The 18,850-nt window shown below is 40.0% G+C and overlaps 1 protein-coding gene across 1 annotated transcript in view; it reads right to left on the bottom strand.

Moving 5' to 3' along the window:
* The window catches only part of CFI (complement factor I), an 86,753-nt gene that overhangs the window by 5,678 nt on the left and 62,225 nt on the right, over nucleotides 1-18,850 (bottom strand). The window contains exons 8-12 of the mRNA XM_089668516.1: nucleotides 12,240-12,275; nucleotides 11,820-11,852; nucleotides 11,344-11,379; nucleotides 7,655-7,764; nucleotides 5,614-5,717 (exon numbers count right to left, since the gene is read on the bottom strand). Of these exons, the coding sequence (XP_089524642.1) occupies nucleotides 5,614-5,717; nucleotides 7,655-7,764; nucleotides 11,344-11,379; nucleotides 11,820-11,852; nucleotides 12,240-12,275 (319 nt within the window). The remainder of the gene's footprint in view (nucleotides 1-5,613; nucleotides 5,718-7,654; nucleotides 7,765-11,343; nucleotides 11,380-11,819; nucleotides 11,853-12,239; nucleotides 12,276-18,850) is intronic.

Genomic DNA, 18,850 nt, shown 5'->3' with positions numbered 1-18,850 from the left:
CACTGGTATAAGCAATCATAATGTGTAAAAAAAAAAATCCTGATCACTTCCCCAGAGTAGTACATTGTTATTGTGGTAACACTCTATTGCTCTGGTCGCAGTGTGTTAAAACAAAAATCGTAAAAAAAAAAAAAAAAAACTTAATAAAAAAGAAAGAAAAATGTAAAACAAATTATTTAAAAATGTTTTACATACTGTCATTAGTCAGTGTCCCTGTACTGCACTGGTGACAGTATGTGAAAAAAAAAATTGGGAAAACATTTTTTTTTTAAATTTCTCCATTTTCCAAAAAAGTGACAAAAAAATTACAACTTCAAAAAACTTGCCATGCCTCTTACTCAGGGGTCTCCAAACTGTGGCCCGCTGGCTGGATGTGGCCCTTTGCTTGCTTTTATCCAGCCCTTGGGGCACTTTTCCTTCCATTGATACGAAGCACTATTCCTTCCATTGGGGCACCATTCTTTCCACTGACACCAACATTAGGACGCTATTCTTCCCATTGACACCAATGATGTGGCACTATTTCTCCCACTGACACCAACAATGGGGCGCTATTCCTCCCACTGACCCCAAATGATGGGGCACTGTTCCTCCCACTGACACCAGCGACGGTGTACTGTTCCTCCCACTGATACCAGAAATGGGGAACTATTCCTCCCACTGACACCAGCAACGGGCACTGTTCCTCCCACTGGCACCATCGATGGGGCACTGTTCCCCCCACCAAGCCTAGGGTATTGTTTAATCCCACTGATGCTGGGGCATTTTCTACTTCCACTGGTCACAATCTGGCTCCCCTAAAGTTTGAAGGGCAGTAAACGGGGCCTTTTGTTTCAAAAGTTTGGAGACTCCTGCTCTTACTAAATACCTTGGACTTTCTATTTCCAAAAAGGGCTAATTCTGGGCTCCACCCTCCCGAGGAGTTCATGTGAGTGCAAGGGAGCAGCCACAAATGTGCATGGTGGCACAGTATAGTCTGACAGAGCAGACAGGGCCCAAGCCTGTGGGCTGGAGAAGCAGGAATGCTGTGAAAGCGCGCTAACCAAGGTACAGCATTTTGTATGTGAATGGGCAAGAGGACCGAGGCATAAAGCCTGAGCAGCAGTGCTGCTAAAGAGAGCCAGGAGGCTGAATCTTTTTCTTTTGCAATGACAGTGGATACCCCCTCGTGGGAACCTATATTGTATGGACTTTTCTTGTTTTCTTTTTAATAAAAGTGGCGTACCAAGCTCTGAAAAATAGTTCCTGACAAATGTGAACTCACACACTTTGCTGCAATGTAAATTAGTGAGTGTACAGCTTGTATAACAGTGTACATTTGCTGTCCCCTCAAAATAACTCAACACACGGCCATTAATGTCTAAACCTCTGGCAACAAAAGTGAGTACACCCCTAAGTGAAAATGTCCAAATTGGGCCCAATTAGCCATCTTGCCTCCCTGGTGTCATGTGTGTTAAATTTGGTGTTATCACTCTCAATCTCTCATACTGGTCACTGGAAGTTCAACATGGCACCTCATGGCAAAGAACTCTCTGAGAATCTGAAAAAAAGAATTGTTGCTCTACATAAAGATGGCCAAGGCTATAAGAAGATTGCCAAGACCCTGAAACTGAGCTGCAGCATGGTGGCCAAGACCATACAGTGGTTTAACAGGACAGCTTCCACTCAGAAAAGGCCTCACCATGATATATATATATATATATATATATATATATATATATATATATATATATATATATATGTATATATATTGTACAGGACACCAGCGATGGGTCCAGGATGGGTGCTATGTGGCACCGATATTTGGGTTATGGCCCCTTTAAGGGAAAAAACAGGTGTGTGTACTCAGGGGTCTCACTAGGGTTGCCACCTCATCCCTTTAACACCACACACATTAATTACACAGGTTCTGAGGCTAATTTAATGCATATAAGGCACTAAGTAAGTTTAAGTGCCATCTTAATCAGCCACAGAACTTGTATAATTAATATGTTTTCGGTTTTAAAGGGATGAGGTGGCAACCCTAGGTCTCACCCATGAGGTATTCCAGGGTAGCCATGTAAAGGAGAGGACTGACTCGCAGAGATGTATTCAGGAACCTAGAATTTTGGAAGTTCGGAGTGACATTCGGGTGGGAAAAGAACCTCCACTCCTCACTATGGGGACTCCAGTCCCTAAATGGTTAAGCAGCCCCAAGATTAATGACAAAAACAGGAAGCTCTGAAAGTCAGGTGTGGAGAGTAGGAGTTTTTGAGAAAGACCTGTTGGAGTGCTGCACATGTGCTGGGAGATGCCAAACAGCCCGAGTTGGACTGAGCTAACCTTGGGGTAAATCCCATCTATGAACTTTATGTTTCTTTATGTTTTCTGTATGCTGTTGTGCTGAAGATAAGCAGACTTTTCTGTTATATTCTCTGAAGTCAAGTGAATTTCGTGATACTGCTTAACTTGCATTTACAGATCAATAAACACTTTTATGTTTCAGTAAAATGGCTTTGCACATGGTCCTGAGGAGCTATACCCCTGAATATTACAATATATATATTGTGACAGTGTGACGATCTGTCACCCAGGATTCTCAACTAGGCAGGTTGAGGGGCTCCATGGTAAGTGTTTGATACGGAGGAAAGTGGATTTTCACTTTCCTCCTTTGTTTGTAAGGTCTGTTTTGGGATCTGGAGCCTGGAGATTTCAAAGAGATCTGGTAGGGATGAAATCTCCAATCCTGGGACCAGGTTTTGGAAATGGCCAGCATACTGATTGTACAGGTGTGTGCAGGCCTTTTCATAGAGTCAGGACCAGGGTTCTGGGCTCCACCCCGGCAGATAGGAGTCAGGAGGGCTCCACGTGGAAGACAGGAGTCAGGTGGGCTTCACCTAGGAGAGGTGGAAGCCAAAAGCAGCAAGGGGCTGCTAGAGACTAGCTGTGTGCTAGTGGCCATAATTCTTGAAGAAGTCTGCAGGAGACAGACATCAAGCTGAGTGTAAGCCAGGAGGCTGAATCATTGTTTTGTTTGATGGTGGATACCCCTGTGTGGGAAACTTCTGTTTGAACTTTCATTTAAATAAAAGTGGGCTAAAAAGGCCCTGAAAAAGAAAGCGAGTAGCTGTGTGCGTTTAAAAGCTCTACCACTTTGAAGCGAGTTCCCACAATATACAGTTGCAAGAAAAAGTATGTGAACCCCTTGGGATTACGTGGAGTTTTGCATGAATTGGGCATAAAATGTGCTCTGAACGTCATCTAAGTCACAACAATAGAAGAACACAGTCTGCTGAACATAATACTACACAAACATTAGATGTTGCCATGGTTTAATTGCACATAACATGTAAACATTCACAGTGCAGGGAGCAAAAAGTATGTGAGTCCCTAGCTTAATGACTTCCCCCAGAGCTAATTGGAGCCAGGAGTGAGCCAACCTTGACTCCAATCAGTGTGGTGATATTGGATGTGTTGCTGACAGCTGTCCTGCCCTTAAAAAACACACATCTGTTTTGGGTTTACTGGTTTCAAGAAGCACTGTCTGATGTGAACCATGCCTCGCAGAAAGAGCTCTCAGAAGACCTACGAAAAAGAATTGTTGACTTGCATGAAGCTGGAAAGGGTTACAAAAGTATCTCCAAAAGCCTTGATGTTCATGTGTCCACGGTAAGGCAGACTGTCTACAAATGAAGAAAGTTTAGCACTGTTGCTACTCTCCCTAGGTGTAGTCGTCCTGTAAAAATGACTGCAAGAGCACAGCGCAGAATGCTGCATGAGGTAAAGAAGAATCCCAGAGTGTCAGCTAAAGACCTACAGAAATCTCTGGCACATGCTAACATTTTTGTTAACACATCTACAATAAGGAAAACATTAAACAAGAATGGAGTACATGGGAGGACACCACGGAGGAAGCTATTGCTGTCCAAAAAGAATATTGCAGCACGTTTGAAGTTTGCAAAAGAGCACCTGGATGTTCCACAGCACTACTGGCAAAATATACTGTGGACAGATGAAACCAAGATTGAGTTGTTTGGGAAGAACACACAACACTATGTGTGGAGAAAAAAAGGCACAGCACACCAACATCAAAACCTCATCCCCACTGTGAAACATGGCGGAGGGAGCATCATGGTTTGGGGCTGCTTTGCTGCCTCAGGGCCTGGACAGATTGTTGTCATTGATGGGAAAATGAATTCCAGAGTTTATCAAGACATTTTTCAGGAAAACGTACGACCATCTGTCCACCAACTGAAGCTCCGCAGAGGATGGGTGATGCAACAGGACAATGACCCAAAGCATACAAGTAATTCAACAAAACAATGGCTGCAACAGCACAGAATACGCCTTCTGGAGTGGCCCAGTCAGAGTCCTGACCTCAACCCGATTGAAATGCTGTGGCATGACCTTAAGAGAGCGATTCACACCAGACATCCCAAGAATATTGCTACACTGAAACAGTTTTGTGAAGAGGAGTGGTCCAAAATGACTCCAGATCATTGTGCAGGTCTGATCTGCAACTACAGGAAACGTTTGGTTGAGGTTATTGCTGCCAAAGGAGGGTCAACCAGTTATTAAGTCCAAAGGTTCACATACTTTTTCCTCCCTGCACTGTGAATGTTTACATGTTATGTGCAATTAAACAATGGCAACATCTAATGTTTGTGTAGTATTATGTTCAGCAGACTGTGTTCTTCTATTGTTGTGACTTAGATGACGTTCAGAGCACATTTTATGCCCAATTCATGCAAAACTCCACATAATCCCAAGGGGTTCACATACTTTTTCTTGCAACTGTATATATATATATATATATATATATATATATATACATACAGTATATACCATAGTTTGCATACTCTATAAATTTCCTACAGACTAAATAATAAACACTGATTTGGGTTATTTTCACCAAAGAAATGTAGCAGAGACAGTTTGGCCTAAATTTATGAATACATTTTTTTGTACCATTTTATAACAGAAACAAAGAAAAACGTATTTTTTTTTCAAAATTTGTGGTCTTTTTTTGCAAAAAATAAAAACCTAGTGGTGATTAAATACCACCAAAGAAATGTTTATCTGTGTGAAAAAAATTATAAAAATGTAATATGGGTACAGTGTTGCATGGCCGTGCAATTGTCATTCAAAGTGCGACAGCGCTGTAAGCTGATAATTGGCCTGGGCAGGAAGGGGGTGAAACAGCCCGGTATTGAAGTGGTTAAAGAGGATCTTCAGTCTGTTGTGCCAAAATTAAAAGTCATCAACTACAAAAACTGTAGCTGCTGACTTTTAATAAATGGACACTTACCTGTCCAAAGATCCATCCTTTTACTCACCGGTGTTCTGGTCCCTGGCATCGGCATTTTAACTGTGGGCAGCTGGCTGTTCTGCTTGTGGTTTCATTACCGACTGCCCACTGCACATACGTGAGCGTAAGTCTGCCCGAATCGCCTAGAAGTGGGAGCAGGCACCTGTCAAAACTAGGGACTCGCTCCCCCCCCCAAAAAAAAATTGTCAACTATATCAGAAGGCATTTGGGTGAAGGTCCACTTTAAAAAGAATCTATCAAATAAGATAAGATGTCTTTTGTTATGTAATACAGTTACTTCAATAATCCAGAGAACATGCTTATACCTGACACAATGGGCAGCTGTCAGTACCCAGCAGCCACCAATGTAAATTCCACCACAGTTAACTTTGGCCCCATCTTTAATTGCGATTTGCCAAGGAAACTGATTCTAAAAATGAAAAAATTAAGTTTGGAATAACATTTCTAGATAATTCAGTTTTTATTGGATCAGTTTTACGCAGAAACAATAAGACAAAATGACTATACCATTAACAAGTCAGTAAAACAAAGTAGGCAGAAAGTGGAAATATATAGCACTGCTAATAGAAAAATATTAGAAAAAATATCCACAAAAAAAATTATGCAACCACTGTATCTAAAAAGCTGATATATATTATATTTTTGGTTTCAGATATACTTTAAAGTGTTACTAAACCCACAACAGTAAAATCAGTCTATATGCAGTAAAGCATGCTTGTTATACTCACTGTTCCTCCCCTTTTTCAAGCAACCACCTTCTGATAAAACAGACTGAACCATAGGCATTTTGCAAATGCTCAGTTTGGTGTGCATTGCTAGAGAGGTTCTTTTTTTCTTGGGAGAGTACATGTGATCAGCACAGGGACAATCAGCACTGGTCAGACAGAGGTCAGGGGTTTTGCATCCTCCTAGAGCAGAAAAAAACTCCTTCTACAAGCTTTAGCTAGTGCTTGGCTGGGCACTGATAGAAGTAACAAGACTGCTCTAACTGCTGATCAAAAAAGGTATTTAGCAGTTTGTATCTACTAAAATAATTGCACTTTCATGTTCTGTGTACTGTGGGAGACCAGATGTAGTGAATGCAGGGTCCTGGGTTTAGTAAAACTTTAAGTAGAAACAAAACATAGACTCTGTTAAGGAATCTGGCCACCATCTGGAGCAGTTACATGGCACAAGGACAAGGTAAGGCAATTCCACAATCTAAACAAGTAAAATAAGTGTTTCAAAGCTTTGTTGAATACTATTTGTAAGCTGTATCTTCCTTGTGGTTACTAATGAATGTTCCAAAGAGAATGTTCTTTGGCCTTATATTATAAATATGTGAAGAAACTCCTGGATGTGCATGATAGAGTTTGTGGTCATTTCAAGCAGACAAAAGTATCTTTCAAGTGTTGTGCCTACATCATAATCAATGTCTGAATGCATTGCTTGCATCTCAACCCATGCAATTCAAGTTTAAAAAAAAATTGACTTTAAAAGTTTTGAATTATTGTCTACTTATCTCTATCACCTTCAGTGATCAATTTAGATATAAATTATCCTGGCTACCACCTATTTTTTTTCTATAATTTATAAATAGTTATTAAGTGCAGGGACCTGTCCTAATTATTGGGATTCCCTTATTTATCAAATTTAGGGTCTGTTGGTACCACATATTTTATTATGTATGTATCAGTTTTGATTTAATGTTTTATGTTCCTTCAACTACTTTCCACTTCTGGCTTGAAGAAATGTCAATGATCTGTCACCTAAATTGAACATGTAATCTGTATTGTGCCAAAAAAACTGTGTTTAGAAAGCGTACACACTCTAATAAATTTTTGCCATCAATTTACACAGTGCTTTATATATACAGTATTGTACATTCACATCAGTCCCTCAAGGAGCATACAATCTAAGGTCCCTAACACACAATAATATATAAACATACTAGGGTCAATTTAGCTATTAACCTACTAGCATGCCTTTGAAGTTTGGGAGGAAACCCATGCAGGCACAGGGACATACAAACACCGTGGAGGTAGAGTCATGGTTAGGATTTGAACCAACAACCCTAATGCTGCCAGGCAGAGGTGCTAACCACTTAGCCATTAAACTGCCCACCCATTTGGTGTAGCGATTAGTCATAGAGTTTGACTAAGCTCCATAAATGTACTGATTAGCAGCAGATTTAGTCCAAAATTATTTTCTGCTTTGTGGATATCTGGCTAGGGATCTTTTGTAAGCACACATAAAAAACTGAGAAGTTTTATCTGATATTAAACTGCAGTTTGCATTCTACTTGAAAACAACTATTGAAATTGCATTGCATATACATGTTAGCGAACCACTAAAACCTTTAATTACCTGTTTTGCTTTTTCTCCTCCAACAATTCTCTTGAATCGTTTTATGTCAGGTAGTTTTACCGGAATCCCACAAGACACTCTATTAATACTTTCTTTTATAAGCTTTCTCTCTTTATGGATAATAAGGAAAACATTAATTATGCATGTTTTACGACATAAAATTAACTTGAAAATACCAGTTACAGTAAATGTAGAGACATTCTATCTATCTATCTATCTATCTATCTATCTATCTATCTATCTATCTATCTATCTATATATACACAGTTGTGTTCAAAATAATAGCAGTGTGTTGAAAAAAGTGAATAAAGCTCAAAATCCTTCTAATAGCTTTTATTTCCATACACACAAATGCATTGGGAACACTAAACATTCTATTCCAAAACAAAACATGAAGAAAAATATATCAAATTTGTGTTGTTCCTCTAAAACAATTGAAGAAAAGTGAATATTAGACTGTTCAAAAAAATAGCAGTGTTGTATTCTTCTTTACAAACTCAAACATTTACTATATAAACTGAAAAATGTTTGAAATTTTTGCTTTCCTTTGAATCAATTAATATTTAGTTGTATAAGCACTGTTTCTGAGAACTGCTGTACATCTGTGTTGCATGGAGTCAACCAACTTCTGGCATCTGTGAACAGGTATTCCAGCCCAGGATGATTGGACTACATTCCACAGTTCTTCTCTATTTCTTGGTTTTGCCTCAGAAACTGCATTTTTGATGTCACCCCACAAGTTTTCTATTGGATTAAGATCCGGGGATTGGGCTGGCCACTCCATAACGTCAATCTTGTTGGTCTGGAACCAAGATGTTGCACGTTTACTGGTGTGTTTGGGGTCGTTGTCTTGTTGGAACACCCATTTCAAGGGCATTTCCTCTTCAGCATAAGGCAGCATGACCTCTTCAAGTATTCTGATGTATTCAAACTGATCCATGATCCCTGGTATGCGATAAATAGGCCCAACACCGTAGTATGAGAAACATCCCCATATCATGATGCTTGCGCAACCATTCTTCACTGTCTTCAAAGTGTACTGTGGCTTGAATTCAGTGTTTGGGGGTCATCTGACAAACTGTCTCCGGCCACTAGACCCAAAAAGAACAATCTTACTTTCATCAGTCCACAAAATGTTGCGCCATTTCTTTTTAGGACAGTCAATGTGCTCTTTAGCAAATTGAAACCTCTTCAGCATGTCTTTTTTTCAACAGTGGGACTTTGCGGGGGCTTCTTGCAGATAGCTTGGCTTCACATAGGCATCTTCTAATGGTAACAGTACTCACAGGTAACTTTAGACTTTCTTTAATCTTCCCGGAGCTGATTGTTGGCTGAGTCCTTGCCATTTTGGCTATTCTTCTATTCATTCAAATGGTAGTTTTTCGCTTTCTTCCATGTCTTTCAGGTTTTGGTTGCCATTTTAAAGCATTTGCGATCATTTTAGCTGAGCAGCCTATCATTTTCTGCACTTCTTTATATGTTTTCCCCTCTCCAATCAACTTTTTAATCAAGGTATGCTGTTCTTCTGAACAATGTCTGGAACAACCCATTTTCCTCAGAATTTCAGAGAGAAATGCACTGTAACCAGCATGTACAACTTTTGCTGCTTTCCTTCCTTAAATAAGGGCAATAATTGCCACCTGTTTTTCAAAGAATGAATGACCTCACTAATGGAACTCCACACTGCTATTATTTTGAACATGCCCCTTTCAATTAGTGATTCAATTACACAGAATCAGCAGCATGCATGTCATGACTGTTGGGTCTGTTGGATTTCTATTACTCTCCTACACCTGCTAGTAAATTATTTGCCATGTAGAAATATCATTTCTACCAAAAACAGTGATTGATCAGGTTAGTGATGTCTGACTGCTATTATTTTGAACACATATATATACAGGTGAAACTCAAAAAATTAGAATATCTTGCAAAAGTTCATTTATTTCAGTAATGCAACTTAAAAGGTGAAACTAATATATGAGATAGACTCATTACATGCAAACCAAGATAGTTCAAGCCATAATTTGTCATAATTGTGATGATTATGGCTTACAGCTCATGAAAACTGCAAATCCACAATCTCAGAAAATTGGAATATTGTGAAAAGGTGCAATATTCTAGGCTCAAAGTGTCCCACTCTAATCAGCTAATTATGCCATAACACCTGCAAAGGGTTCCTGAGCCTTTAAATGGTCTCTCAGTCTGGTTCAGTAGGAATCACAATCATGGGAAAGACTGCTGACCTGACAGTTGTGCAGAAAACCATCATTGACACCCTCCATAAGGAGGGAAAGCCTCAAAAGGTAATTGCAAAAGAAGTTGGATGTTCCCAAAGTGCTGTATCAAAGCACATTAGTAGAAAGTTATGTGGAAGGGAAAAGTGTGGAAGAAAAAGGTGCAGAAGGAGCAGGGATGACCGCAGCCTGGAGAGGATTGTCAGGAAAAGGCCATTCAAAAGTGTTGGGGACTTTCACAAGGAGTGGACTGAAGCTGGAGTCAGTGCATCAAGAGCCACCACACACAGACGGATCCTGGACATGGGCTTCCTCTTGTCAAGCCGCTCCTGAACAACAAACAACGTCAGAAGCGTCTTACCTGGGCTAAAGAAAAACAGACCTGGTCTGTTGCTCAATGGTCCAAAGTCCTCTTTTCTGATGAGAGCAACTTTTGCATCTCATTTGGAAACCAAGGACCCAGAGTATGGAGGAAGAATGGAGAGGCACACACTGCAAGAGGCTTGAAGTCCAGTGTGAAGTTTCCACAGTCTTTGCTGATTTGGGGAGCCATGTCATCTGCTGGTGTTGGTCCACTTAATTCCAGGGTCAACGTAGCCGTCTACCAGGAGATTTTGGAGCACTTCATGCTTCGTTCCACAGACGAGCTTTATGGGGATGCTGACTTAATTTTCCAGCAGGATTTGGCACCTGCCCACACTGCCAAAAGCACCAAAACTGTGCTTGATTGGCCAGCAAACTCTCCTGACCTGAACCCCATAGAGAATCTATGGTGCATTGCCAAGAGAAAGATGAGAGACATGAGACCGAACAATCCAGAAGAGCTGAAGGCTGCTACTGAAGCATCCTGGTCTTCCATAACACCTCAGCAGTGTCACAGGCTGATAGCTTCCATGCCACGCCGCATTGAGGCAGTAATTGCTGCAAAGGGGGCCAAAACCAAGTACTGAGTACATATGCATGCTTATACTTTTCAGAGGTCCGATATTGTTATATGTGCAATCCTTGTTTTATTGAGTGCATGTAATATTCTAATTTTCTGAGGTTGTGGATTTGGGGTTTTCATGAGCTGTAAGCCATAATCATCACAATTATGACAAATCACGGCTTGAACTATCTTGCTTTGCATGTAATGAGTCTCTCTCATAAATTAGTTTCACCTTTTAAGTTGCATTACTGAAATAAATGAACTTTTGCACGATATTCTAATTTTTTGAGTTTCACCTGTGTGTGTGTATATATATATATATATATATATATATATATATATATACATACATACATACATACATGTACACACACACTGTATATATAGATAGATAGATAGATAGATAGATAGATAGATAGATAGATAGAACGTCTCTACATCTTTATATATTACACAACAAGACAACAGAGAGGCTTCCTTCATTGACTGTACAGATGAATAACAAAGACCATATACAGTTCACTTACCTGCTTCAATGTCATATTTCACTGCGTTAAGAAGCTCTGCACAGAAAAAAGAGAATCAATTATCACAAGATAAGGATATCAGAAAAAGGAACCCTTCTTTTTGCTTTTCTGCCATTTCTTGCAGGTACCAGAATATAATATTTCATGTGTGCTGCAGTCTATTTACATATTGCCTTTGGCCCTTAATTCCTTGTTTCTTCAACTACAGGTTAATTTTTTTTTAATTAGATAGTTTTTATCAGGATAAAGTTTGTTTACAAAACAAGCAGGCCAAGAACAAAGGCAAAAAAATTAACTGAGTAACAATAGAACGAGTACAGAGCTGTACAATATTATATATCTAGGCTATGCATGCATACATACATACAGTATGTTCAGCCATCTTGTATATAATAAAACAGTAATGTTCACCTGCAAGTTCATTTAGAAAAGCATGCTTGGTCCCTTCTTCCTATGCCAGGGCTGCATTTACTTACCCATTGTTTTCTCTTCCCGTGGGGCTTGTGTGGCTAAAAACCAGTAAAAAAGTAAAATGTGTGAAACAGTTGCTCTCACCTATAATCATTCTCTACTCTTTAAAGTATATGTAAACTAAATAACTAAAATCTCATTCAATTTTAAAATAATTTCAAAAGTTATTTTAATGTTTTACATTTACAGCTTTTATTTAAATATTATCTGATGAAACTAAGTGTTACTTCTGTAAACAAAAGCTAAAAATCTTTTATTAGGTGCATTTTAGTTGCACTGGTTAATAATGCCAACTGCAAATAAAAACTGGATTTACTGCAAGGTATCTGCATTTTTTATTATCATAAGTGAGATTATACCAAACCACCAGTATGGCATATATGAAAAAAATACATATGAATACGTAAAACATTTAGTATCATTACCATATTTGTTATTGTTATCTTTTTCTGATCTTGCCTCTGGAGTAAAACAAAAAGTTAGAAAATATATTGCAATATTATTAACCTTTTAAGGGTAATCTTAGTACCTAGTACAGAGAAAAAAACAGTACATTTTATCCAAAGTATGATGTAAGGTCTGCCAATCGGCTTCAGATCAGCGCTCTCATCTTATGATGGGGGGGCAGTCCCCCTGACAGAACACACTAGCACAGGGGAGAGATCGCTGTTCTAACACCGCTTGTATTAGTACAGCGATCTGTCAGTTTTTTTGTCGTTCAGCCTACTGGGCAGTGTATACGAGGCTTAAGACTTGGGCAGCCTCTCAAATGACCACCAACTGAAAGCCAGGAACTCTGCTTGTAACAGTTTAATTCTACTTGTTTTTACATTACTGTTTGTAATTCATCTCCTGGAGCAACTGTTTTCTTCACAATATCAAAGTGATGATAGAACTCAGCCCTATTTTTTTCTGTGACAAAGGTCAACGTAGTATTTTTTGTTGGGTCTAGATTGTGATGCAACAAGAAGAAGGGTCAGTCGCACTCCGGAGGATAGATGAATATAGTGTGTATTTATTGATCCATAGGACACACAAAACACCAGGACATGAATACAGAATCTGTTAACGCATTTCATACGTTTGGTATGGTTATGGTTCTGATTAAGCACGAGATCATGTGAAACACGTTAACAGGTCCTGTATTGATGTCCTGGTGCTTTGTGTCTCCTATGGATCAATAAATACACACTATATTCATCAACCCTCCGGTGTGCGGCTGACCCTTCTTCCTGTTGCACCGTGTGTGGTGGCGAGCCAAAGCCTGCACCTGTCGTGGATTGATCTGGATTGTTTGCCTGAGTGGTATACCTCTGTTCTTTGTGATCTATGACCCCAAAAGAAAGATCCCCCCATTCACTGTTCTACTGTTAAAGTCAAGTTTCTACTGTGCACTGAAGGTCCTGGTTTCTCTTGCTGATGGAAAATATCCATATACAGTCATGGCCGAAATTGTTGGCACCCTTGATATTTCTCCAGGAAATCATGTATTTCTCACGAAACGTATTGCATTAACACATGTTTTGCTATACACATGTTTATTCCCTTTGTGTGTATTGGGACAAAACAAAAAAAGGGAGGAAAGAAAGCAAATTCGACATAATGTCACACAAACCTCCAAAAATGGGCTGGACAAAAGTATTGGCACCCTTTCACAACTGCGGATAAATAAGAATGTTACAAGCATGTGATGCTCCTGTAAACTCACCTGGGGCAAGTAACAGGTGTGGGCAATATAGAAATCACACCTGAAAGCAGATAAAAAGGAGAGACGTTCACTTAACCTTTGCATTGTGTGTCTGTCTGTGCCACACTAAGCATGGACAACAGAAAGAGGAGACGAGAACTGTCTGAGGACCTGAGAACCAAAATTGTGGCAAAATATCAACAATCTCAAGGTTACAAGTCCATCTCCAGAGAACTAGATTTGCCTTTGTCCACAGTGCGCAACATTATCAAGAAGTTTGCAACCCATGGCACTGTAGCTAATCTCCCTGGTCGTGGACGGATGAGGAAAATTGATGAAAGATTGCAACGCAGAATAGTCCGGATGGTGGATAAGCAGCCCCAAACATGTTCCAAAGACATTCAAGCTGTCCTGCAGGCTCAGGGAGCATCAGTGTCAGCGCGAACTATCCGTCGACATTTAAATGAAATGAAACGCTATGGCAGGAGACCCAGGAGGACCCCACTGCTGACACAGAGACATAAAAAAGCAAGACTACAGTTTGCCAAAATGTACTTGAGTAAGCCAAAAGCCTTCTGGGAAAACGTCTTGTGGACAGATGAGACCAAGATAGAGCTTTTCGGTAAAGCACATCATTCTACTGTTTACCGAAAACGGAATGAGGCCTACAAAGAACAAAACACAGTACCTACGGTAAAATATGGTGGAGGTTCAATGATGTTTTGGGGTTGTTTTGCTGCCTCTGGCACTGGGTGCCTTGACTGTGTGCAAGGCATCATGAAATCTGAGGATTACCAAAGGATTTTGGGTCGCACTGTAGGGCCCAGTGTCAGAAAGCTGGGTTTGCGTCCAAGATCCTGGGTCTTCCAGCAGGACAATGACCCCAAACATACGTCAAAAAGCACTCAGAAATGGATGGCAAAGAAGCGCTGGAGAGTTCTGAAGTGGCCAGCAATGAGCCCAGATCTAAATCCCATTGAACACCTGTGGAGAGATCTTAAAATTGCTGTTGGGAAAAGGTGTCCTTCCAATAAGAGAGACCTGGAGCTGTTTGCAAAGGAAGAGTGGTCCAAAATTCCGGGTGAGAGGTGTCAGAAGCTTATTGATGGTTATAGGAAGCGACTGATTTCAGTTATGTTTTCCAAAGGGTGTGCAACCAAATATTAAGTTAAGGGTGCCAATACTTTTGTCCAGCCCATTTTTGGGGTTTTGTGTGACATTATGTCATATTTGCTTTTCTGCCTCTGTTTTATATTTGTTCCAATACATACAAAGGGAATAAACATGTGTATAGCAAAACATGTGTTAATGCAATACCTTTTTTGTGTGAAATACTTGATTTTCAGGAAAAATATCAAGGGTGCCAACAATTTCGGCCATGTATTTCTATATAGAATCCACAAGGGGTGTAACATCATCAGCCTTATGTCACCAGAATCCTAATATATTCCCCATAGGTATAAAAGGAAAGTACATGTCTGCAAGAGAGAAGGAGGAGTTCAGGTCAAAGCATACCTGGTTATCACAGCAGAATCAGAGATGGGATGAGATCTCCCCACTGGGGTTATGTACAGCATAGGCCTAGTGGGGATCAAATTGTCATTACTTTATGCGCTTTCCTGCCACCCTATAGCAGAAACACTGTTACAGGGCAGCACGGCTGTGTACAATCACGTATATATATATATATATATATGTGATTTTGCAGTTCCGGGTAGGGGGCGCGCGAGAGCCCTAACCACGCCGCCATTGGCGGCCTCACCTGCTGATCACCGGGCCACCTGACGATTGCCGCGTATCACCAACAGGGGAGAGAACTGTATGTAAACAAAACAGATCTCTCCAGTCAGCTCCTGCACATTGCTTTGCATTGCTCTGCATAAAAAGAGCAATACAAAGCAATGTGCTGACACAGCAAAGCACACGCACAGCACACAGTAAAACACACACAGCACACAGTTAACCCTTTGATCGCCCCAGATGTTAACCCTTTCCTGCCCAGTGTCATTAGTACAGTTTCAGTGCTTTCTTTTAGCACTGATCACTGTATTGGTGTCACTGGGGATGTCCCCCCAGTGTAAGAATGTCTGCCGCAGTCCTGCTATAAGTCGCTGATTGCAGCCATTACTAGTATTATAAAAAAAAAAATTCCAGTATATATACTGCCATTTGTAGACGCTATAACTTTCACGTAAAGCAATTAGTTTACACGTATTGGGATTTTTTTAGCAAAGACATGCAGAAGAATACATTTTGGCCTAAATTTATGCCGAAATTTGATTTTAAAAATTTTTTTTGTTTATAGCGCAAAAAAGAAAGCTCCAAAAAAAAGCTCTATTTGTTGTAAAAAAAAAGGACGTAAATTTCATTTGAATGCAACGTTGCATGACTGCACAATTGTCAATTAAATTAATTCAGCGCTGTATTGCAAAAAATGGCCAGGTCGGGGGGGGGGGGGGGGGGGGGGTAAATTCTCTGGAGGGCAAGAGGTTAAATAATACAGTTGTATCATTTCATATAAAATTGTAATTTAAGGGCACCACAGTGCCTAAATGGTTAGCACTTCCACCTGGCAGTACTAGGGTCGTCGGTTCGAATCCCAACCACGGCACCACCTGCCTGGAGTTTGCATGTTCTCCCTGTGCCTGCGTGGGTTTCCTCTGGGTACTCCGGTTTCCTCCCACACTCCAAAGACATGCTGGTAGGTGAATTGGATCCTGTCTAAATTGGCCCTAGCATGTGTATGTATGAATGTAAGTTATGGACCTTAGATTGTACACCCCTTAAGGGTTAGGGACTGATGTGAATGTATAATATATATGTACAGCGCTGAATAAATTGACGGCGCTATATAAGTACCTGAAATAAATTAAATAAATAAATAAAGACATAGGGCTAAAAGTGAACCTCTGACTTGCCTTTACATTTGACCAAATTAAAAAATTAGGCAATGCACCATGGATGTACTTACAGCATGGCTAAAATCTTACATTGTGAAGTTAAATACTAGGAAATTGGATATCTCTGGTACTTTGTGGTCAGCAGTTGCTTAGGTATTTGGGAGATTGATGTAATCAGACTTCCTGTCCCTAATCTATCCAGCGAATCCTAATGGATGGCCTGATTACATCAAGCTCCCAAGATGCATTTGGATATACTAGGGAACTTTTTTTTTGCGCTAGATGTCCTCCATCTGATGACCTCTGAGACCAGGTCCTCCTGGGCCCAACCCAGCCTGTGATTGGACAGTGAAAGAAGATTCAGCACAGTGATGAGCACTTCTCACTCTCTCTCTCTGCTTTCTCTTCCAATCAACATGGTTTTTGTCTGCACATGAACTGATTGACTTCTTGTACTGCTTATTACTCTCACACTCTGGCTGTAGAAACTGCAAGAGACCAATAGCAAGCCAATTCAGATACTTACATTGTGTTAATTTCAAAAAACACATTTAATGATGTATTAACAGATACATAGCTGCATTAAGATGACATTAAACCCTCTGTTTTTTTCAAAAACATTTAATCTGATTTAATCACGTACTGAGTATGCTGCTTTTTTATCTTCCTTGTCTATGTTCCTGTTTAAGATGGCATCATGATCCCTGCCCCAAGTTTCCTGTTTCAGGATGACTCCATTCTCTTGCAGCATCCTATTGAGCCATCCTTGCATGCAAGGACTAGCATTGTGTCCCCCTACACTGTGTGCATCAATAGAAACACACAACCCCTTAGCCTAGAATGACCTCTGCTCTTACCTTCTCCAAGCTAACAGACTGACTGGAAACTACACTGTCCACTATTAACTATTTCCTGTAAAGACCATAAGTTCAGAGAAGCGTTACTAAGAGAGCAACAGCACTGAAAGTTGTAAACTGAAAGTGTTGGGGTAAGAATTTATAAAAAATAGTCTACTGGGTACTATTTATTTTATTGCGCTTAATGTGGTAAACTAAACACATGCATCTATACTACATAGTTTTTAGAAAATCTAAAGGGGATTGTACAATTAGAATTTATTTTTAATTAATTTTTATTGGTTTTTCAATATACAATATATATATAATACAATATATAAGTGTAATGAGGAAAAAGATCTATACTGTACATGCCATATAACAGGGGTGTCAAACTAGTGGCCCTCCAGCTGTTGCGAAACTAAAAGTTCCATCATGCCTCTGCCTTTGGGAGTCATGATTGTAACTGTCAATCTTACAATGCCTCATTGGACTTGTAGTTTAGCAACAGCTGGAGGGCCGCCAGTTTGACACCCATGCCATAGAGGTTGTACATATAAAACATACAATTAGATTTTAATGTGGGGTTTATTTACTAAGGCTGGAGAGTGCAAATTCAGACTAATGCAGGCCATAGATGGGGAGAAAACCAGCCGATTTTTCTTTAAAAAAACAAAAAATCGGTTGTTCAATTGGCCGACGTTACCAGGAACGGTAAAAAAAAATTGGCCGATTTTCATCCCGTCTACAGCCGGCAAAAAGCGTCTCTGCAGAGAGCTCCGCTATTTCTTTGACAGTTCTTTGACATTTATAGCGGCTGCAACATTGTATCTATTTGTATCCATTTTGGATACAGATGTTTTTATTCGGAAACAAATAGATACATTCTTGCAGCCGCTATAAATGTCAAAGAACTGTCAAAGAAATAGTGGAGCTCTCTGCAGGGACACTTTTTGCTGGACTGGAATTCTTCTTCATCCTCTTCTTCTTCATCCTCTCCTTCTTCATCCTCTTCTTCTTTATCCTCTTCTTCTTCCTCTTCATCCTCTTCTTCTTCCTCTTCATCCTCTTCTTCTTCTTCCTTTTCTTCTTCTTCCTTTTCTTCTTCTTCTTCTTCCTCTTCTTCTTCATCCTCTTCTTCATCTTCTTCCTCTTCTTCTTCATCCTCTTCTTCTTCTGCTTCTTCATCCTCTTCTTCTTCATCCTCTTCTTCTTCTTCTTCTTCCTCTTCTTCTTCATCCTCTTCTTCTTCTTCTTCCTCTTCTTCTTCTTCCTCTTCTTCTTCATCCTCTTCTTCTTCTTCCTCTTCTTCTTCATCCCCTTCTTCTTCTTCTTCCTCTTCTTCTTTTTGTCTTCCTCTTGCAGGTCACTGCTCATGTGCAGATTTTTTATCGGTAAAAAGATCTGCCGATTTGCCCATCATTCCGGCGAAAATCGGCTGATCGGCAAAATCGGCCAATTTTTTCAAACTTTACCGATAAAAAAAATCTGCCCAAATACCGAAAAATGGCCAACCTATTAACCCACTAACGATCCAAAAATTGGCCGATTTTATTTTCGGCTGAAAAATCGGCCGATTTTCGACCCATCTATGGCCTATATAACTTCTGCAT

Source organism: Staurois parvus, unplaced genomic scaffold (assembly GCF_062004578.1).
Source record: "Staurois parvus isolate SC_StPar_1 unplaced genomic scaffold, SC_StPar_1.0 ptg000058l, whole genome shotgun sequence".
Classification (NCBI taxonomy): domain Eukaryota; kingdom Metazoa; phylum Chordata; class Amphibia; order Anura; family Ranidae; genus Staurois; species Staurois parvus.
Note: the sequence above shows the minus strand (reverse complement) of the source record. Positions and strands in the feature narration are given on the sequence as shown.